Raw genomic sequence first — 23840 nt, 5'->3', positions numbered from 1 at the left:
GCTAGGTACTTCAGGAAGGCGTGGATGAGAGGGTCCCAGCCTCAACTACATTAGAACCACCCCGGGAGCTTGTAAAATTCCCAGACACACCGCACACCAATCCAGTAAGACTCTCCAGGGGTGGGACTCAGGCAACACGATTGGAAGCTGCCTACCTGACTGCAATCTTTGGCTAAGGTTGAGATCCACTGCTTTAAATCACTATTGATGTTTATTCTCAGTAAAACGTAGCTTTTTAAAATTTCAGCTGGAAAGGATATGGAGGGGTCAACCATCCCCCAGGTTTGGAGACCAAGGACCAAGTTTGGGTAGGAGTAACACCAAAGGACCTAGGAAAATAAAGGGAAGAGCAAGGAGGGAAGGTAAAAGGGGGATGAAGGAAATCAAAAGAGAGACTAGAAGGGCAAGGGATACGGGGTGGGGCAGTGCTGCTACTCAGGGCCACAGGGTGTGGCCCTACTGTGGGTATGGATCCCGTCCAATGTTGGCGTGCGAAACTCCACATTGCCTCTTCTCTTGTGATTGGGAATGTCCCCTGGGCCAACCCTGATGCCCCTTCTGCTGCCATCCAAACATTTTCCCGTGTTTCCCTCACTCAGAACAGCTGAGGGGTCGGAGCTTGGCATAACAATACCTGGTTTCTGCACTGTGCGAGTGAAGGTCAAGGAAAGGGCGTGTATGCAACTAGACTGGAGAGCCTTCTCTACCGCACCGCTGAGCCGGCCCCAGCCTTCCTTTACATCTCCAGTAACCGTGGCAACCAGCCCCTCTTGAAAATCAAGCTATTGGGAAGTTCTTTGTGTAGCTGCAGAATTTGTTTCCCTGGACTTCCTCACTTTGTATGTGGCTCAGCCAACTGGAGTCAGAGAGAAGGAGCAGGCTGTCACAGGAAGATCAGATTTTCTCTGCTCTCATTTCTGGGCTTGGGCAGGGGCTTGCTCCCCTGCTGCCTAGGTTGAGGTCTGCCCCCCGCAGCAAGCCCCCACCCCCATCCCCTGCCTGGCCACTCTCTTCTGAATACATCTAAGTCTGCTTTCCTCTCTTTGGCTGTGGTGCCACTACTCCAGAAAGAATCGGAGCAGCTCAAAGAGGTGCTCACGGGGCACTTTGGAAACACCCATACCACAGAGTGTTGGGGTGACAGTTTTAGGAACCCTCCACATGCAATAACGAGTATGAAGGCTTTACCTCAGATATTCTGGAGACCCATTTTGCAGAAGTTACTCGACTCTTCAAAGCTTCTCTTATCTGGAGAGAGAACAAAAGGAGTTAAAAGATTATGAGAAGTCAACACAGGTGCTCAGGCCGGGCGAACACTCTGCTGAGAGAGTGTGTGACCAGCCAGGCCCTGGCAGTGGGATGTGTGGGGTGAGCAAGTGGGAAGAGTGCTTCAGGAGAAGGTGGGGAGAGGGAGAGACATAAGGACATGAGGCTGGCACAGGAGACTCCGACTCAGAGGGTAGAACCCGTGGCTATGAAATACAGTTTGCCCCAAGTTGGAGGAATCTTTGATTTCACTTTGGGAGTGGGTTTTTGGAACACTTGAATAGTTAGACATTTCCCACAGCTTGCCTGTTATTTGAGCCCCCCTTTCTAGGGGCGCCTGGGTGGCTCAGTCGGTTAAGCGTCTGCCTTCGGCTCAGGTCATGATCCCGGGGTCCTGGGATGGAGCCCCGCGTCAGGCTCCCTGCTCAGTGGGGAGACTGCTTCTCTCTCTCTCCCTCTGCCTCTCTGCCCTTCTGCCCCTGCTCATGCTCTCTCTCTCTCATATAAATAAATAAAATCTTTAAAAAAAAAAATCTTAAAAAAAAAACCAACCCTTTCTAGAGGCCAATACATACTTTAAAAAAAAAAAAATCCTATGCAACACAGCAAAAGTCCATGGAATGAAGAAAATAAGAGTTATAAATAACAATTATATTTTGTTTTTTTAAATATATATTAGATTTCACATAAATATAAATATGAAATGTAAATATATTTAATACATATTAAATAATATATCACATATATAATTATATATTGTATATTAATGTAATCAATAATAATATAAATTGATCTAATATACTAATAAAGCATGCTTATGTACTAAATAATATAAATAATATATGATATATTGTATGTTAATACTAACATGATATATAATAATATAAATTAATATAATGTTAATAAGGCATGCTTATATATTAAGTAATTTATTAATATATCAAATACATTTTGTTGCTTAAATTATATTTTGTTTTATATTCATACATTTTTTTAAAAACTCTTTAAAGCACTTTTCATGCCTATCATCTCATTTTATTCAAGAAATAATCCTGTAAAATAGATACTATTATTTCCATTTTACAACTGAGGACAGTAAGAGCAGGAGATGAAGTGACATCCAAAGTCAGTTGACTCCTGAGAAGAACTGAGACTTGACTTCATGTGCCCAGACTCCAGACCAACCTGTCATTTTCCCTACATCTCTCGTGCTGAATGCAGGCGCTGTCTTATTTCTATTCCATCTTCCCTTCTACTTCATAAAATGTCATTCACCTTCCAAGGCCTTCACAGTTAAGAGGTACCAAACTCCTCCAGCTCAGAGTGACTTCACACTTCCCAGAAAATGCGGTATTCTTTGTCACACACGGGACCCAAAGGGGGAGAAGCACTCCCTGGGACTTGGGGGCTGTGCACTCAAGGGTCCATGGGGATATGGGGAGACAACCTGGGCCTTCTATTTACATCTCTTTCTTTCTCATCCTTTTTAAATTTTATGTTTCATAACGTGCAAAATACATACTTTGTAATTTGATAATAAACCCATCTGGGGACATATGTTCACTGCCTTTTACTGATCCTAAAAAAAATGTGAGGATTACTGGCATAAACAACTTTATGTCAATTAATCATGTATGGTCCTGTGACATCTTTGAATCTTGACCTTTTACACTATAATGTTAAATGTAAGAGGTTTTGATCTTGATAGAAAGTTCTATGTCTTAGAGTTCTTTGCACATCTCATGACACCTGGTAAATTAATAAGTAATAATGCTGCTGCTGATGCTTTGACAATAAATACTAGTTGTGGTATTATGATTAATAAAAAAAAATAATCATATGGTATACAACTGTGTACTACCTTAAATGCTCTCTGTGTTTGTCACTTGCAAAATCACATTTGTTCTTTACCAGGATCTAGCAGAAGAGGCAGGAAAATCATCATTATCTCTGCTTTCCATTTGGAGGATCTGAGTTCCTGAGAATTAAGGAACTCCCCCAGTGGCGCAGAATTAGTACACAGAAATAGAAAGACTGAAACACTAATACTCTACCACCTCTAAATAATTTTTATTGGGTCGATATGTTATTCTAATAACAAGATAAAGGACCAGTGTGAAATACCTCTTTCATAAACCTCAGCTATTATCTTAATAATAGAGTTAATTAATTAATTAATTAAAAATCAACCCTGCAGTGAAGGTGTTTGCATCTACATTTGAGAGGGTTGTTTACTTTGCTCACTCCAGGAGGCAGCACAGTACAAAGGAAAGAGGGTGAGCTCAGAAGCCGGAGGAAACATTTGATACTTCATGCATGTTTGTTTCGTTTTTTGATATTTCATGCTTGTTTCGTTTTTTGGTATTTCATGCATGTTTCGTTTTTTGATATTTCATGCATGTTTCGTTTTTTGATATTTCATGCATGTTTCGTTTTTTGATATTTCATGCATGTTTCGTTTTTTGATATTTCATGCATGTTTCGTTTTTTGGTATTTCATGCATGTTTCGTTTTTTGATATTTCATGCATGTTTCGTTTTTTGATATTTCATGCATGTTTCGTTTCACCACCTATACACACTCAATCTGCAATTGGAAAATTCCCTTCCCTGAGTCGCCTGCTCTTTAAGGTGGAACTCACTGTCCCAATCTCCCCTGCTGCGGAGGTGCAGCCATCTGACCTGGACTCAGCCAATCAGACATGACAGTGCAAACAAGCAGGTGCCAGTGGACGCCAACAGGCTAGCAGGCGGCGACCTCCAAGACAATAGGAACAGCAATTCTAGCTCAGCATCTGCTGCCTGACATGGGCCTGGTGAGCTGTGCTATCTGTGCCCAGGGAAGTGGGAGGAGCACCGGGGTCTAGTTCTGTGCTCTAGATTGGGAATTGTCCCTGGCATGTAGCCTCCGAGCCTCCAAGCCAGAGAGACCTTCCCAAAGATGATATGAACTTAATAAATCCTCTTTCAGCTTCAACTTGTTAGAGTGGGTTTCTGTAGAGCTCATGGGCAAGTTTAATCACTCTGAGTCTCGGTGTCCACATCCATAAAACTGAAAATAAGAATACCCAAGATCGTTTTAAGGGTTAGAGCTGACGTACATAAAATGCTTAGCTCCATAGGAGTTTGCCAGAGGGTCGATTTTACTTGCATCATAAAGAAGAGTGATGCCGTGTGCAAATGATTGAGGTCAAAGATGCTCAATAAGTGGTCTTTACAAGTGAGGATTTAAGGGCCAAGTACTGATAATGAAAAGAAGAAGAAGAAGAAGAAGAAGAAGAAGAAGAAGAAGAAGAAGAAGAAGAAGAAGAAGAAGAAGAAGAAGAAGAAGAAGAAGAATTTACAATACCTTGGGATCCAGGATTGTTCCAAACACCAAGATGAAGAAGCCCTGAGAAAGACAGAAGAGGGAAGAAGAGCCATTTTAAATACCAGTACTCATCAGTTCCTATTCTGGTAAAAAAACAAAACAAAACAAAACCACCTAAACTAAAAACAGTTTATTAAATCTTTGACTCTCTTAAGGTCACAACACCTAGATTCATCCATTTGACGAATTTTGACTGAGCATCTTCCATGTGCCAGACACTTGGGATACCTCAGTAAATCAAACAGACCAAGGTCCATGATCCATACCAGATGATGGGATTTTTCTTCTTAAATTGGGCAAAATAAAAGTGTTTTGCATTTATCAGGAGCTCACCACAATGTATATCTCACCAGAATATAATAGTCTGAGCAAGAGCTAGAGGAGATGTTCAGCCATGGACAGCAACCTTGCAATCCTTGGAGAAACTATAAGGAAAGAAACTTCCACAGGAAAAAAAAGCAGAAGTGGCTATGCTCAGCTTCTGTTAACACTCTCAACCTCCTTCCCCATCCATAGCCAAAGATTGTTATAAAACTTGCAAAGAAAAATCAAGTGCATGGACCCTCAGAAGACTAAGACCCAAAACAGACTGAGCTGCTAAGCACATAACGTGTGCTCAGAAACAGATGCTGCAAATATGAGGACATGGAGGGACTTACTTAGCTCTCAGATCCCTTACCATCCATCCAAACACAGACCCCATTCAAGTCAAAAGGAAGCTGTTCCTCTCTAGGTACAGTCCCTTTGAATTGGCCCCAAACCACCCTGGAAGAAGGAAGGAAACGTATTTGTCCCATTTTCAGACAAGGAGAAAGAAACTCAGAGATTCAACTTTCAAAATGTGATAGATTGCAACATTCATTAGACAGTTTCTCCTGAAGGTGTGGTTACTCAGGTCCTGGCTCACCTGAGAGGAGAAATGAGATAAAGACTTTGGCTAACAGGACATCACCTTGTTAAGCTGCTTCGATTTCATAATCGAATGTTAACCCTTACCCAGGCAGAGGTCTATTAAGACACCTGGGTTTAATGTAAATGGCACCATAAAGATGTTGCACCCCAGTGGTCCTCAGCAGGAACAATACCAAACCCACTGCTACCTCTATTTGTAAAAAAGCTTACCTGAGAGGTGGAGGATTTCACAGAGACTGGTGCCGGCCATAAAACTCATCCATTCCCCCCAAAACATACTAAATATACCTATCCATTCAGCCAGTCCAGCAAGCACTCCAAAGCTTGGAGAGCTTCTATGGGATTGCTTTTCTGTGTGACACTCTTAGCCTACAAGGTAACTATTGAAATCTGTCACTCTGTCTACCAAGAAAATGTCATAGATGGCATGGTCCATTAGGTTACAAAGTGTCATTTGTATAAAGATGTTTGGGACAAATACATCCAGGCCTGGTTTCAGTACTAGGAATACATTTTTAAATCAGAACCTCCATGAATTTTGCCTAAGAATTAAAATTTTTAAATATCTAGGAACCATAATTTTAGCCTGTTTCTTCCAAAAAATACATTCCTCTGGCTAAAGGACGAAGAGGAATTTCTGTCCTTATAAGATTTTCAATTTCTCGAGGCTAAACTAAGTATATTCATATCTGCAAAATTTAGCATAATGCTTGACACAAAACTGTCAGCAAATGTGGTGTCTCTGTGTATTTATTTGTGTGTGTGTCTGTGTCCACGTCTGTGTGTGTGTTTAATGGCTTTATTATGCAACCTGCATTCATACAGTCTTAAATACATAACAGGGAAATATTCCACTTTTCATTGGTCCCACCCTGGGAAAAGTTACACAAAACATCATTCAGAAAATGTGGATAAATTACTAATCAAGGGTTTAGTATCTGATTGATAAAAATTCACTGGTAGCAGCTTCTTTGTATTTCTTTTAGTAAATAAAGCACAATTTGAGCAGATAAATCTCAAGGTATTCTCCAAAATTTTAAAATATATGCTTTACTGTTATGGAAGGAATGTTCGTATCCCTCCGCCAAAATTCATCTGTTAAATCCTAGCACCCAATGTGAAGGTATTGGAGGCATGCCTTTGGGAGGTTATTAGATCATGAGAGTGGAGCTCTCATGAAAGAGATTAGTGCTTTTCTAAAAGGGACCCCAGAAACTTCCCTTGCCCGTGCTGCTATGTGATGTTATAGCAAGAGGATGGTTATACGTCTATGAGGCAGGAAGCGGGCTCTCTCCAAACACCGCATTTGTGTGTGCCTTGACCTTGGACTTGCCAGCCTCCAGAACTGTGAGAAATAAATTTCTGTTTATTTGAAACAATCCTTGGTGTTTTTGTTATAGCAGCCCAAATGGACTGAGACATTTACTTTTCTCCCACCAAAACAGCTATGAGGGGGTCCCCAAAACCTTACCCGGCCCACAGTTACTCTCAGTAAATACAAGAGAGGATACCAACCAGGAGTTGTGGATTACAAAGTAAGCAGTCAAGTCAGCAACTGACTACATACTAATAGTTCCCTAGCAAAGGGGGTGGGGAGGGGGCTGTTTGAGCTTTAAAACCAGTGGAACAGGGCTAGGACCGGGAAACCTCCAGAAGAGTCTTTCTCCTACATCTTCTGGACCTCGCCATGTGTTCAGGGGTCTCTTTTCTCTGTCTGCTCCATCAGCGCCCCTCATCTCGGTTCATCCTAGGATTCTGCTTGTCCTGCTTCCTTCCTCTTGCTTGATTGTGTCCCCCACCTCAGCAGATTGATGGCTCTCCTTTCTCTCCTCCCACACTGGGCATCCCGAGGATGCCCTGGCCCACTGACATGCTGGTAAATAGCAATAACCAGCTCTCCTAATTTGTAGCACTTGCCAGTCTCCATGGTTCAATACTCCCACACTGGCTGGTTTAAATCTAGCAATGCGACATCACCAAACGTGGAGTTAGGAAGCGACGGACACATCATCATACAGTGTTTCCACCGTACAGATACAATAGATGCAAATGACCTCAGGAGCATAGGAAAGTGTTGACAAATAATTGGAAAGTAATGCCTTTTGAGGATGTAGGACCTTACACAAAACCTTTGTTTTATTTAATTACAAGTTTACATATTTAATTTTTAATGAGGTCAGTTGGCAAAACTCCTGAAAATAGAAGTCATTTCTCTTGAGCCAGTAAACACCAGCCCCAGCACACCAGTGCCTATGGCCTGCCCCAGTGTCTACCCTTCACCCACACCCCGCTCTCAGCTTCTCACCTCCATCAGTACCAGCATTTAGATGAGCTCCACCCTCCTTGGCAGGAGTCAAGGCAGAAACTGAATTGAAATTACAGATTGATCCTGTCACCACAGGTAAAGGAGCTCATGGTACCAAAATGCAAATGCACACGGCCTAGTCCAGAACAAAACTCACAGGCAAGGTGGCCCCTGGGGAGACGAGGAAGGGGAAATGCAGGGGAGTAGATACATGAACTCCTTAAGGGCTCCTGACAGCCATGGGATACACTGAACAGAAATTTGAGAACACTAGGTGGTTATCCCAGCCCTATCCGTGACTAGCTGCATAAACATGGGTAAAGCTATACAAAAAATGTTGGATACACTTCATCTTTTTCCTATAGAAATGCATAAAAACAGAGATTCAAAAGATGAGGCACCCCTATTATTATTAACCTTGTTCGCCAAGGCGTCAAAATGCTTATTGTAAAACGAAATCATTTTTGAAAGAGAAAAAGGAGAAAATATTTGACTTCAAATCTCTATTATCCATCAGGTAAAACATTTATTTTCAAATAAGCCTACATTCAGAAAAAAGGATTATTTTAAAGGTCATTAGAAAAATCAAAGCTTTCTTATCAATTAGTTCCTATCTACATACTTAATATTCAGTAGAATAAACTTTGGCTCACTGGTACACAATGACAGAAAACAATGAAAAAAAACAAATTTCAGTAAGGAATTATTGAATATGAAATACCATACAGTCATTAAAGAGACATATTTATACACAGTAACCTCATAAGAGACTACTATGTATTTTTAAGTGAAAAAGTAAGGTGCATAATAATGTATATTTTTAACCCTTATATTATATCAAAATATATTTTTATATAAGCATAAAAATTTGGCAAGGAGACACATGAAACTGTGAACATTGCTTAATTCATAGAGGTGAGAGAAAAGAAACTCTTTAATATCACTCTGTATGACTTGCCTCATTAAAATAAGATGGCTTCCAATGGGAATTAAAAATTCTAAATGGAAAGAAATATAATAAAGATGCACATTTTAATACCTCCAGTTAGGTACCTGGATTTGGGGGAAGTGGTGATGTTTAATTTCTAAACAGTAGGAGCTCAACCTTACCGTTGTGCTATTTATGATCTTTAGGTCATTTTGGTACTTGGTGCTTTCCTATTCGGTGTTTTATTTCATTTTCCTAACACCATTATAAGGTGGGCAGTATTATACCCATTTTATAAGTGAGAAAAACGTGGCTCAGAAAAGTTAAGCAGGTATCTTAAGAGATCATTACGCATTAGTAGGTGAGAGGGTCAAGATTTGAACCCAGGCCTTTCTGGGGAAAAATAGCTTATTTCCTAACTCAATACGTTACCCCGAATCTGTTGTCTTTTATAAAGAAATACATTGCAGAAGCTCCGGATGACAAAGCTTCTTCCTGAATTCTCCCACTTAGTACTGGGTCAGTAGCACCTAGACTTACCTGGAACGCATTGAGCAAGGAGAAGATAATGTGGAAGGCCAGGATGCTGTCATCGATGACAGTGGCTATCCCGAATCCCCAGGTCAGCCCCAGCAGCGGTGTCAGGATGGCGATATTCTTACTGATTCTCACAATGGCTCTCACCTCTTGGAACATGGAACTGCCAATGGCAGCGCGCTGGGTCTTGACAATCACCAGTGTGACCGTGATCAGGTTTACGACCACGATGGCCAGGGCTGGGACCACGAAGGCCAGGAGGGCCTTGGTCATGTCCCAGTTGAGCCAGCAGGCCTCAGGTCGTAGGTAGCCTTTGCTGGGCTCAGTGGCAGCAACCGTAACAGCAGCAATGAGCAAAGGGCACCCGTAGCCGACTGAAAAGAGAGCAGCCACCAGGACTGATTTGGGCAGTGTACGGAAAATAATCAGGATTCCATAGAGGATAAGGAGTGCCTTGGCAAGCATCCAGAAAAACACAGAAAGGTAAAAGAAATGAACAAAAAATGTTGCTGCCACACACCCATTGTGGTGTGTCACAGGACCACTGAGATAGGAAGCCACAATGAACCACACGTCAGCCATCAGCAAGGTGGCCGCGATGTTGGCGATGCACACGTGGCGTAAGTATGAGATCTCTGTCTTCGTCACTTGGCCCCAGACCAAGGCCTCGATGATCAAGCAAAGGATCAAGCTGCAAATCGAGATGCCCAGGCCTATGTACGTGATATGAATCAGGATCGGGCTCTCCAAGATGTGGGGTGACATAAGAATGGAGAAGGAGGTAAACAACTTGCTTGGCCTACATTTGCAAACAGCTTGCTGGGAGTTTTCTTGAATTATTTGACAGGCCTGCTGGTCCCATCTGCTCTCCAGGGAGTGCCAGCCAACACACTGGGTCCTCCTCTCCTCCGACTTGCTGATCTTTTCAAAAATCAGCGAGATTCTTTTCAGTTCCTTGGGCAAAATGACAGACAAGACAAGCCCATTGACGGTGACATTCTCCAAAAGACTGGCCTCTAGGATGGCCCCAAGAGTCGGAAATGCAATGCTGACGGCCTGGGAAGGAGCGGGCACGTTCTGAAGTTCATCTCTACCGATCAGCACCTGCCCGGTGACCTCACGGCCTGTGTCATTAATTCTCATTGAAAAAGTGAAATTCTTGCCAGCGTTGTCTCGGGATATGGTGGTGCCCGTAGTATGAATGAAGACGTCTGATATGTCAATGGGATACTTACTTATAAATAGCTTTCTTGCAAAGGAATTGACCGAGTGTAGCAAGACACAGCTGCTGTTTCTTTCGGGGATGAAGGTCCAGTTTGAGATGCTCTTGCTGTTAAGAATGTGGTTGGCCATGACGCTGTAACTCTGCCAACGAAGGAGCAGCGTTAGTACCGAGCCACCACCTGAATCTGCCAGGACAGTCAGGGTTCACTTCTATAAAGTGTGGCCCGCCAGCCAGCCGCATAGGCATCCCCTGGGAACTTCTTAGAAGTATGAAATCTTGGGGCACCTAGTGGCACAGTCGGTCAGGCTTCTGACTCTTGGTTTCGGCTTGAGTCATGATCTCAGGGTCCTGGGATCGGGCCCCGTGTGGGGCTCCTTGCTGGGCATGGAGTCTGCTTAAGACTCTCTCACCCTCTGCCCCTCCCACTCGTGCTCTCTCTCTCTCTCTCAAATAAATAAATCTATAAAAAAAAAAAAAAGAGGAAGAAGAAGTATGGAATCTTGGGGCCCACCCCAGAGCTAGTGAATCAGAATCAGCATCATAATGAGATCCCCAGGGTACTCGCAGGCCATGGAAGTTTGAGCCGGAGAATAGAGCGAGGAAGGCATTGCCCTCATGTCATGTATGAAGCGTCTCCCTGTGAGGCAGGCAAGTGGGCAGCCTTCCCCAAGCTCACTGACATCATCAGTTTCCCTTCACACCGTGGTGAAGCCAGCCACTTGCCTACCCTGCTCAGAGGACCCATCATGCAACGAACATCTATTAAGTCCCAACTGTATGCAGGACCCTGGACAGGAACATAGTAAATTGAAATCTGACACCAGAGGCTGAACCTCCTTTTTCTCCTCTGCCTCAAAGATCAAAAATAAAAGAAGTGAATCCAGGTCCACCTCACACTTCTGCAGCAGACATGTGTGGCTGTTTTCTTTGCTTGCGGCTATTTTCCATTTTAGCAGCCTGTTCTGACTCACAGGTGAGAGTAGGAAAAGACTCTCTGCAGAACCAGAATGGTTCTTAGAGGTGTTCAGTAGCCGAAATGTACGTTGGAAAAGATTCCCGTGTAGGACCCAGCACCCAGTAAGTTCTGTCTCTAAACGCGTATTGGTTGTGTTCACCTTTTCCATTTTCCCTTGTTTATTCTGTGGTGAACATTTATTGAGCATTTGCTACCCAAGCATCACAGACACCGATGTGAAAGACCCTAAAAAGCCCACAGAATACTCCAGCAAACCTGCATTCCTTTGCACCAAAATGTCATTCTACCAAATCAAGGTCACTCACCTTCATCTTCGCCTCATCAACACCCGTCAATAGCACCGTGGATATGTTGTGTAGGAGCTGCACGATGACAGCGATGTTTCCCGGGATCCGGGGAGACCGCTGAATGTTCCTGAGTACACAGGACAAATCCTCCGGACACTTTTGCATCAGCATGTCTGTGATGGTCTCAGACTTTCTGGCATGCTCTTTTTCTATTGTATTTCCTCCGAATGGCTGACCCGAATAGGAATTTGTCTAAGAAAGGGCAAAAAGAAAGTTTGTATTAGGTTACTTTTGCTTTGAATATGAAAGTACCTTTAAAAAAATTTAGGATAGCCTTATCACGCAATTGTACACGCAAAATGTTTTTCAATTTTACATTTTCATAGTCGCATTTGCTATGGGATAACTTGCCCCATACCAAGGTAGGTGAAGAGAAAACCAGAGGTCCAGGTTGCCAGCTGACTGCACCTAAACCCTCGCCATGCCGAGAACAAATGCTATCTCTAGCATAGCACTTCAGAGCGCTTCTGTGTATATACACCGTATCTATGTCCTGTGCATCTGATAAATTTCTAGTGTCATTTAAGCTTATTTTTACTAAGCATATTTTATTTTTATTTTTTTTAAAGATTTTATTTATTATTTATTTGACAGAGAGATAGAGAGAGAGCACAAGTAGGCAAAGAAGCAGGCAGATGGAGAGGGAGAAGCAGGCTCCCCGCAGAGCAGGGAGCCCGATGCGGGACTCGATCCCAGGACTCTGGGATCATGACCTGAGCCGAAGGCAGCCGCTTAACCGACTGAGCCACCCAGGCGCCCCACTAAGCATATTTTAAACATAGACATTCTGAACCAGATTTGGATGAATCAACAGACACCAGCACAAAAGAGTGACTGAAAATAGTGATAAACAGGCTGCCCCACAGATTCAGGCTCTGGGTCCCACACTTCAGAGCAGGGGGGGCAAACATGGTCCCCGACTGGCTGCCTATATTTGTAAATAAAGTTTTATTGGGACCCAGGCTGCTCATTATTGAAGTATTGTCTATGGCGGCTTTCTTGCCACAGTGGCAGAGTTGAATACTCACAAGAGAGACCCTATGACCCACAGGGACTAAAATATTAACCATTTGGCCCTTTACAGGAAAAAAAAATTGCCAACCGTTACTTTAGAGGACCCTTTTCTGGCCTCCTTTTGCCTGCCCCCTCACAAGACAAAGAGACTGTGGGCCTAGAGGATATGCCCACTCAGAACTCATGTCCCGGCATCTAGACACTCAAATCCCCTGCTCAGCAACCCCAAGCCCACTTCCGGGGCCTTCATGGGCCTCTTCCCGAAGTCTATGCTACCAAGGATGGAGCATGGCACCATTATGCTCACCACTAGGCCTGAGAGGTGACCAAGGGACACTGGTTGCAGGGTTATGAGCATGTGACCTTGGCTTTCCACCACACTGGAGGTGCAGGTTAGAATCTGACGGGAGACCAGCAGAACATATTTTACTTAGCAGTCTGGAAGCTTGATTTAAAGCATTTAGATATTAAAACATATTGGAGATGGATCTCTGTGTGTATCTTTGCCCAGATTCCTCAAATTAGGGGTGGGCCCGGTGATGGACACCCTGGGGTGGGCAGTCTTTTGAAGTCTCGTCAGGGACTTCAGGTGCAGCATCCACTGGCACTCCCCCTGGTCACCCCCAAAACCACCAAATGGGGAATGTTCCCTAGGACCAAAGAGATGCAAAAGCATTGACTCCTCTGAAGGAATCAGGAGCTGAACTTCAGAAAGGTGAAGCCCCTAGGAGAAGAGGAGTGAAAGAAATAAAAAGAGAAGAAATAATATTTCACCTGATTTTATTTATCAAAATTTGATTTTTTTAAAATGTGTCATTACTTAAGTATGTATGGAAATAGGTTCATTTGTTTGATAATGAAGTCCTTCCCTTTAGGTCAGCTTGCTCCTCATGCTTTACTGAGCACAGAAATCACCTGGGGATCTTGATAACCTGCAGCTTCAGATTCAGCAGGTCTGGGGTGGGGCCTGCATATCTAAAGTTCTCAGGGTAGGGGTGCCTGGGTGGCTCAGTCGTTAAGCACCTGCCTTCGGCTCGGGTCATGATCCCAGGGTCCTGGGATCCAGCCCCACATTGGGCTCCCTGCTCAGTGGGGAGCCTGCTTCTCCCTCTCCCTCTGCCTGCCGCTCCCCCTGCTTGTGTTCTCTCACTCTCTCTCTCTCTGTCAAACAAATAAATATAATCTTTTTTAAAAAATAAACAAATAAAAGTTCTCAGGGTAGCTCATGCTGCTGGTCAGAGAAGGGTACATTGAGGACCGAGGCTTTGTAGTAAAGAGCTAAGAGCAAAAATGGAGAAGTAGGCCATGATCATTCTCGACAGCTCTTCTAGCTCTGAGCTGAGGATCAGGTTCCTTTGTGTCATGAAGTGTGTGAGCCCAGAGCACAGACTTTCAGATGCCCAGATTTAGGACTTCCATTTTTGTGCAGAGAGAGAAAATGAGTAGGTGTTTATTCACGTTAAAAAGCACTCACCTACCAGCCCTGCTTCGTGCTCCCCCTCTCTCTTATTGACCACAGTATGCATTGCTAATTTGGGGCTCCCCTCTGTGTATGAGAAAAAGGATATTACCTCAAAGATGTTGAAGGCATTAAGAGTCCGGCAGGTTTCAGTGATCTTGTACCATTTCTTTTGCCTGCATAAAAACCCCATATTCCCCTGAGTGTCAGGAGGGCAAGGTTGGCTACAGTGGGAATTGTCTACACAGACACCATCACATACACCTGGGGAAATAAAAGGTATCAGCATCAGATGGAGAGCTCAGGGCTGTGCACTGCATGGGCCAATCACCAAGGTGTCAGCATAATGAGGACACATAAACCCCGTGGACATCAGATGTATTTTCTTCACAAAGTGGAGGAAGGTTGAAATAGATCAGTGATCATCATCTATTTCAGTGACAAACACCTGTTGTCTCCAACAAACTCTTATCCAGAACTCAAACGTATAAAACAGATAAAAGTGGAACTTCGCCAGGTGAAGTGACAAGGGAGAGCCCACGTTCAGTCCACGAGGTCTCTCATACCCCACAGCTCCCTCACAGTCCTCCAGCTCCCCAGAACACAGTATGGAAGCCACTGCACCCCATGTTCTTTGAGAAAGCTCTCAGCTCCAGAACTTCGTTGAGTTATGTCATCCATGAGTTCTCACAGCCCTGCTCTGGCCACTGCTCCAGGCTGGCCTGGCTCAATTGAAAGAGTTCATGGCAAAGAACTCTCTGGCCAGGATGGCGCAGAGGGTCCTGGGAGGAGAGGGGAGCAGGGGCCAAAGGTACAATTTAATATGAGAAAACTAAAGAGTCCAAATGCGAGCCATCAGGGAGTCCCATCTGTCATGCCATCAACAGAGGGCTGAGCATGGCTCTCTGTCCTAATAAATAAACAAAAACTTCCATTTGATTACTAACCACTGCCAACATACCATGTGGCCTGGCAGAGATCTTCTCCTTGCTTTTGTTGGCAACCTAGAAAGGGAAAATCAAAATCCACGTGAAAACTAATTGTTGCAATGCCAGCCCAAGGATCCACTTTAGGCACAGACTAATGATGCCAGGCCGCCACCAACAGCCAAGACCATGAAGTATGTCATCATTTTGTCATCAGTCTGGACAGTTTTCTCTCCTGCTGCAACTCAGCAGGATCCCTCCTTCCTCTCCAGCAAGAAGGACCAGCATTCTATCCAAGAAATACACCAAGAGCAGAGGTGGAATTACGTGGAAGCTAAAGGAGGCTAAGCTTTGGAATCCCTTGCTTGTATGGTCCCCTTCAAAACACTGACAGAGGGTCCAGCAATGTGTTCACACGATCGTATATTTTATTAAATTTTCAAAGCAAAACAGTTTAACCATCTTCTGTTCAGACCACTACTTTTTGCCACTCCACTTTGCCTTCCTTCACACTCTCCCTCATTTTGGATGGATAGCACCAGAGAGGTTGTAGGTATTTATGGAATCTGGACAAGTAAAGGTTGAATTGGGGATCCATCTAGTTCGAACTTAATAGGATAGAGTTATGAAATTTGCAGTCATTTCCACATTACAATGGGGACGTCGACATGTAAGTGGCACTCATTTTTAGAGTATTTACAATTCTTAAAAATATAGTATTTACAATGAGTCACAGAATGAGAAAATTCTAAGTGTTCTGGACATCTTGCAGCTCATATTTCAAAGAAACTTGTTAGATGCTTTCCCAAAGTTGACAACAGACTTACATATTTACATGGCATTACTAATAATGAAAGGAGAAGCTGAAAGATATTTTTCTAAACTAGCAATAATAAAAAACAAATTTGATCAGCAATGCTGGAGGAAAAACTGAATAATCTTTCTATCTTCTCTACAGAAAAAAAAACATTATAAAATTATTGACATGCAAGTATGCAGCCAAAAATGTAGAGAAAAAGATGTGGGCAGTTTATTAATAAAAATACTGTGATTTTACTGGGTTTATTACTGAATAATGCTGAGTAATTGGTGAATGTAAAACTCTTTAGCATTTCTAAATTTGTTGTAAAATTTGAAATTTATTGTAATTACTTTCCTCAATTTAAGTAGACATTCACTTTTCCCTTAATTTTGTATTTGTAATTTTGTATTCCTGTTCTTTAAGGAAACCTCCTCCAAATCTAGGCTTCCCCCTATCACGAGCACTTCCCACTCTCCTGAGTAAAAACCCCTCTTCATCCCACTCATTCATATCAGACTGGAACCTTCACTGAGTGGCAGTCACACATTGTTGTCAAGGGGTATACTCTGGGAACAGACCACCTGGGTTCAAATCCCAGTACCACTACTTGAGACCTTGGAAAAGTTCATCTCTCTGGGCCTGAGTTCCATTATCCGTGAAGTAGGGTAAGAATGATAGTATTATAATTGTGTGATACCTCAGAGCACTTTAATGAAGAATAAATGAGATCATCCTATGGAAAACACTTAGAATGGGGCCTGGAATATTGTAAGCAGTATTTAAGACTTAGCTCCCATTATTACTCTCTGAATAGGGACTTACTGAATATCTATGACATACAAAGCTCAAGTTTGTCCCTTCCAAGAAGTCTTTCCTGATCCAGTTCTAAATGATACATCCTTCTCTCTCTCTGGCTCCTGTAAGATTTATTATATATACCACTATAACCCTCATTCAATGCTTTGTATATATGCACATAGTCACTTACCTGCTATTTAATATCTAACCATTTTTATATGCACGTATTATCTTTTCAGTTAAATTGCATGTTCCTTAAGAACATGGGTTGTGTGCTATATCTTTTATATCCCCCTAAGTAGCTAGTTCTGTGTCTCCCATGTATGTGTGTATGTGTACGTATTAACATGTATGTATCCACTGACATATGCATACATGTATGTGTTTGTGTGTGTGCGAAGAGAGAATGAAAAAGAGACTGAAATTTCCTGTTTTTGTGCCAGAAGTTTGCTCTCTAGTGGCTAGGAAGAGCCGTGGTCCAATTCTCCAACTTGCATTCCAAGATCTACACCACTAGGGAAGGACCTAGAAACACAGTGACTTAGTTATGTGAGTAACATGTGGAGTTCATGTCCCTTTCCCCTTCAAAATATTGTTTCTCTCTATGTTATCAAGAAACAAGCCCAAATCTTCCATTTTCTCTACCAATAAGAATTTATGGAAAAATCTGAATTGAGCATTTAGGGTCTACTCAAGGGGAAGAAGGTATCACCGAGGATTCGTGAAATACAATGTCCTTCGAAGCACTGATGTAAAATGACTTCTCATTTCACAGTCTAGAGATCCAAGCCTTATTATATACCTAGAAGACTTAAAGGCTTTTGACCCAACAAGAATAATAAAATGGCATTTTTTGCATTTTGAAAGACCTTTTTATTTTATAGGTAAGGAAGATGAGTCTTTGATAGAAGAGGTGACTTACCTGAGGCCATACAGGGGGTTCCTCTTAGAGCTGGGTCTAGAACACAGCTCTTCTCAATCCTATGACACTGTCCTTTCCACCAAGTCAGCCCACGTGCAAGGACGTAGGGTGTGGGGAAGTGATGCCCTAAACCCATCTTGAGAGGGCCATGGTCCCTAATACACCACAATAAAGGACTTCAAAGTGAACAACTCTGGATAACCCTTGGCCCATTAAACAGAACCTCATGAAGTCACATTATATTAATCAGATATGTGGGCAGAAGACCATGGTGTGCTATTTACAAGGAATTCTGGAAACCCTGTCTTCTTAAGTGAAGGACCTGATTTGCCTCTTCCCAATTAACTTGCCAAAGCACATCCACATCCAACTCCTCCTGGTCATTTCACTTCTAGGCTGGCCTCCAATATGAGTCCCTTCAGCTTCAGACATCTGCAATCTTCAGCAAAATACTATGAAAAAGACCCTTTGGAAACGTGTAATCTGCTAAACCTGAGAAGTGGCCTGAGTGAGAAGGGAGGTCAGGAGAGAGGTAGCACCCAGAAGCTCAGCATCCAGCAACTTGTACATTGAGAAGAAAGGTATGGAATGTTTGTAAGGTGGTCCCCAATAACCAAGAAAACAAAACCAACATCCCAGACTCTGTCTACTCTCCACGTTCTGTCTTGTGGGAAAATATGGATGAGGAAATGAAGAGGGGAAGGAGAACCAAGTTGTGGGGTTGGGATGCTTTCTGGAAGAAGTCTTTCTGAAGGAGTCTTTAGCCTGTCCCAAAGCAAGGCACCAGCTCAGCGCTGGGGAGAAGGGGAGTCATAGAGAAAACTCCCAGCCAGTGGCATACTACTTAAAATGTAAAGTAAGTATCATTTGGAAACTCCTACAAAGAATTTCCAAAGTCATTCTTTCCTAAGGAGGCTTCTGCTAAGAAGGCACATAATACAATGGAAAGAACAAGAAGCAGAATCTAAAGAAATAGGGGTCCTGCCTTGGTGGTCCTGTGGCTGGATCAGTATGTAACCTCAAGAAAATCACATTCCACGACATGGGCCTGTTTCCTTCTCATGTAAGAGATGGAGCTTCGCCAGTTGATCTCAAAGCTCCCTTCCAGATCTTGTAGTCCAATAATAATAATAATTTGATATTCCCAAGAATATCAAAGTAGTTTTATGTCTCTCTCTCCATCTGTCTATCTCAATGATCCTCCACACCTTATTTTAAGTAAGTAACTGTTAAGGACATTAAAATGACTTATGGTATGAGGGAAAATATTCCAGAGAGCGTCATAGGGCTCACTGCCCCAACAAAATTTACAACCAGTACATTGCTACAAACTTCATCCCAGTTAAACCTTGATTAACCATTGACTATCTGAGGGGCTCATTCCTCCTTCCGGCCCATCCATTGCATTCACTCTCAGGATTCTCAAAGAGATCTCATTTTGGGTGGGACAATGCTTCATTGAGCCAGACGATTCCTAGGTCCTGCCCACTAACTGCCATTAAGTATCTCCCAGTCACTGTGACACCCCCTCACCACCCCCACATTTTCATGTGCCTCCACGGAAATAGCACTCCCCTGGTTATGAGCAATGACAATCTTCACCATCAAAGGATATGAGAAAAAAAAAGGAGTTTATCAACCTTAAATCATTTGAGCCTCATTGCATCTCAGGAACTCATAGGAAAAAATTAAAGTGAAAATAGTTTGAGGCTATTAGCCAAAGTGGGTTTTGGATACCTGTCGTTGCAGGTAACTTCTTCTGGCTGGACCACTGCCTTCTCCCTCCACTTGAGCACAGATAAGTAGGAGCTGCCTCACAGATGGGCTTTCGCTTCCATTGCTTTCCCACCAGCCTTCTCCCACCTCCCTTTTCTTACCTGGCATAACATCCTGCAAGACTCTGTGGGCATAAGAAACACGAAGCAGTACAGCCAAAGCATGTGAGTCATCATCTTTCACGTAGCTGCCTTTCTTGCTTCTAGAAAAATTAATGAAAAAGCAAAGTGTCTCCAATCTGAAGCTTTTGAAGCTTCTCCCTGCAGACCCGGTCAACCTGTAAGTCTAGGTTCTGTCCTTCATGCGGTCAACTCAGACTTCTCTGCCCCACAGGTGGCTTCCCTGTGACCTCCCATTGATCACGGGGAGGCTGCAGGTGTGAGTAACAGTTGGACCCGGGAAGCGCAGGCAATGGGATACCTCCTGTGGGAATCCCTCCAAAGGACGCCGCCTGCTGGGCTGCAGTGAATAATAGCCCGTGTTCAGGCAACCAGAATGATGGTTCACTCCCTGGGTTAGGCAGGCCTGAGAAACGTGTGGGTGGCTACGGTAGAAGGTGAGCTGGGGTTCCTATGTGCAAACTCAGCCCAGAAATATCTTGGGAAGGAGAGTAAGCTCCAGGCTTGGCCCATAATCCTCACTCCCACCTGACACCAGAGCTGTATTTTCATAGGTAGGTATCAAACTTCAAAACTGATCTTAGCCAAGTCCTGACATTGTGATTTCTGTCCAAATTGATGTCAAAACTGAAATGGTTCCTTGGCACCTAGAACATTGCTGGACACATGGTGGGCCCACGATATGCTCATTATAGAAAGAGGAAAGGAGGGAGGGAGGGGAGGCGGTTAGGAAGAGCTGACAATTTGTATCAGGTCCATGCTCTGTAGAAGACTCACGTAAGTTGAATTTTTTTAGTATTAAATTTTAATAATTTTAATATTTTTCATTTTGAGTGAAATCCTCTTTGAATGGTATTTGATGTTTCTCTGCTTTTAGATGGAAGTGTTCAGAGGACTTGGTGTCATCAACAGAGGCCAGGAGCTTTTGCAATGGTCGATGTTTGCTATTTGACCATTTTTAGCCAAAAAGGAGTAGCCTTTCTCCCAATCATGCATAATTCTACAGCAAACAATACCATTATTTTAAAGACTAGGCAAAATGTCTTTTTAACCATATTTCCTGCAGTGAAATATTTACCGCACTGAAATCCAATGACTATTTAAAATATTTTACATTGCCTGTTTCAGCCTGTTGTTAATAGGGTTTTCTGGAGGTCCGTAGTTCTTTAAGCACAAGGATTACTTTGTTGCTCATCACTTTCTAACGTATTTAGTAGAAACCCAGATAGACACACAGTTTCAAGTAGATTTCAGTCAGGTTGGCTTCCTTTTTTCCAACTTACATCTTTCAAAGGGATAAAAATCCAGTATGAAAATCACCAAAGTGACTTACCACAATCATCACCAATGCAGTTACTGCTTTGGGTAAAATCATCAAAATTAGAAAGAAATTAAAGCCACTGATGAATTTGTTGGCATATTTTCATAAAATCTGAGCATGAGTCCATGTTTTTCTGAATTACATTAATTTTACATTAAAATTCTCATCATACAGAATGTTTTCTCTTTAAAACTCCTTTAAAAAAAAAAGATTTAAGGAATGATAGAAGACAACAAACTTTTGAAGGGTTAGCACTGCTCTGCCCAGACCCTCAAACAGATTTTTTAAAGGGGGCTGGGAAGAAGTTGAATGATTAGATCAGGTGGATGGATCAATATGAAATCTTTGTTTGCTTAAAAAGTTTAAGGTGTCATATTGAAAAAAATATTTTATTGTCCTGTTGCTTTAAATTTTAAACGTAGTTGTTTTAATTTTATCAAAATGCATTTTGATTACGGGTGCCTGGGTGGCTCAGTCATTAAGCGTCTGCCTTTGGCTCAGGTCGTGATCTCAGGGTCCTGGGATTGAGCCCCGCATCGGGCTCCTTGCTCTGCAGGAAGCCTGCTTCTCCCTCTCCTGCTCCCTCTGCTTGTGTTCCCTCTCTCGCTGTCTCTCTCTCTGTCAAATAAATAAAATCTTAAAAAAATATAAAATGCATTTTGAGTAATTGTTTTTTATGCATGGCAAAATGAGCACTTTGTGCTTTATGTGGTAATGACCTTCACAGACTTTACGGTAGGGACTTTTTTGATAGTTATGCTATTAAAATTTTGGAGCCCAGAATTTCCGGGCGCCTGGGTGGCTCAGTCGGTTAAGCGACTGCCTTCGGCTCAGGTCATGATCCTGGAGTCCCGGGACCGAGTCCCGCATCCGGCTCCCTGCTTGGCGGGGAGTCTGCTTCTCCCTCTGACCCTCCTCCCTCTCATGCTCTCTGTCTCTCATTCTCTCTGTCAAATAAATAAATAAAATCTTAAAAAAAAAAAAAGAATTTCCTAGCAACTTCTTTGCTATCTGGGACTAGCTTGTCATAGAAGAACTGAGGACCATAACTCTGGAATGCTATCTTCGTGCAAGTTTCAACAACAGTGGGACTCTAGGTGCATTTTGAACTTTTTCTTAATTCTTTTAACTGGAAGAAACATTTTCTAAGGTTGGCTTTGTTGGTATTTTGCTTATAAAACTGCTCTTTAAGTAAAGTGGACTTAAATAAAATCAATTTTCTTCCAGACTTGTTGACATTAAGCCATAATCATTGGTTCTTTTTCCAGTCCCTTGAAAGCAAAAAGTTTGGAAGAAGCCAAAAGTATCGTGGCAAGACAGCAGCAGGAATCCAATCTTTGACCCCCCGCCCCCAACCCCCACGCCACCCACCTCCTTCCCATTTTCTTTTGAAAAGCCTCAGGTCTCTAATGGTTCAGACCTCCCTCGCCTGCTCACCCCACACCTTTCTGCAGTGCAAGGGTACCCAGAGTGTAACTCTTCTCTCTCAAACAAAGGTTCAAAAATGTTGGTTTCATGTATCCCAAGCCAAAAAAAAAAAAAAATTCATTACAGACATTCATTTCAGGAAAGGCTTATCTCTCAAGAACATACCACCTGAAAAAACAGTTACCTCATGCGATTCACACCAAAAAATCATGAAGCAATTACATCAGCGCTGACATTTCACAAAGTAAAATGTGCCAAATACAAAATGTTACAATTTTTTTCAGGGAAGAAAACATGTCCCTTCTCCTTTATCAAGAAGAAGAAGGAGGCGGCGGAGGAGAACAGTAGAGTGTCCGGGTACTGTGGCTAGATCTGCAGACATCCTATTTCCAAACATCCAAACTAAAATATGTTTTCCCATTCTCTGCTGTCTGCTTTCCAAATCTGAAAAAGGTGCCTAAGATGTTCATGTATGTGTTTATTCAACAAACACAAAATGAGCTCCCACTTTCCAAGCGATGTCCTAACAGCTCGAACTTAAACAACCACAAGGATAATTTCTTTCCCTGTCTGCTCACCACCTCAGGGAAGCCACAGGCTAATGAGGCTTCTAAAGCAGCTCCAAGGGTTTGGGAACTTGGATGGGCTTTGCTCCCTAGAGACCTGAGGACTCTAGAAGTCAAAGCTACTCAAATCCAGCATCAGAGCAAGAATTCCAAAGTGCCAGATTTCACCTATCGATTCTCGTCTACGTTAACAATTTAATTTCGACATAGCTCTTCCTCTCTCTATGTCAGATTCCTCCACCCCAAAGCCACGTGGTTGACTGGCAACAGGCACAGCTCACTAATGAAAGACAAAGCAGGCAGAAAACAAGCAGGGGAGCTGCATGCTGGGGCGTGTTCTGTGGATGGCCCCATCAGAAACAAACAGGGCTTAATTTAAACACACACTCACACACGTAAGCGAGAGAGACCAGAGCAATTTTATAGGGTGATTTTGGAGAAAAACTCTACAACTTGAATCCTGAAATCTTGATTAGGAAAACACAAAAGTATTGGAACACGATTCATGGCAATCACAAACAAAATAAACAAAACTCCAGACAGAACTTTATCAGCCACTCAGGAGTATTTCAATCCCCAGCTCTGTCAGCTGACAGTCTGTGGCTAGCACTTGCAGCAATTTTTTTTTAATTTTTTTATTGTTATGTTAATCACCATACATTACATCATTAGTTTTTGCTGTAGTGTTCCATGATTCATTGTTTGTGCATAACACCCAGTGCTCCATGCAGAACATGCCCTCTTTAATACCCATCACCAAGCTAACCCATCCTCCCACCCCATAATTGGGTTTTGTAGCAAATTGCTGAGGCTCCCAGTGAGATCTGCAAAATACTATCAAAGT

General features: G+C 42.8%; 1 protein-coding gene across 1 annotated transcript; it reads right to left on the bottom strand.

The window, feature by feature from the left end:
- Nucleotides 1–1146: 1146 nt before the first annotated feature.
- LOC123837303 (putative adhesion G protein-coupled receptor F2P) lies at nucleotides 1147–19735 on the bottom strand. Its single transcript, XM_045866178.2, has 7 exons — nucleotides 19664–19735; nucleotides 15300–15342; nucleotides 14451–14602; nucleotides 11824–12057; nucleotides 9321–10682; nucleotides 4615–4656; nucleotides 1147–1248 (listed from the first exon to the last, which is right to left on the bottom strand). Exons 1-7 carry the CDS (start codon nucleotides 19733–19735, stop codon nucleotides 1147–1149), a joined length of 2007 nt encoding a protein of 668 aa, XP_045722134.2.
- Between the last annotated feature and the right edge of the window lie 4105 nt (nucleotides 19736–23840).

The sequence above is a fragment of the Mirounga angustirostris genome, unplaced genomic scaffold, assembly GCF_029215605.1.
Source record: "Mirounga angustirostris isolate CCGP_5_RB_7025 unplaced genomic scaffold, mMirAng1.0.hap1 SCAF_8, whole genome shotgun sequence".
NCBI classification, from domain to species: domain Eukaryota; kingdom Metazoa; phylum Chordata; class Mammalia; order Carnivora; family Phocidae; genus Mirounga; species Mirounga angustirostris.
The sequence above is the reverse complement of the archived record's forward strand: the minus strand, read 5'-3'. Positions and strand labels throughout refer to the sequence as shown.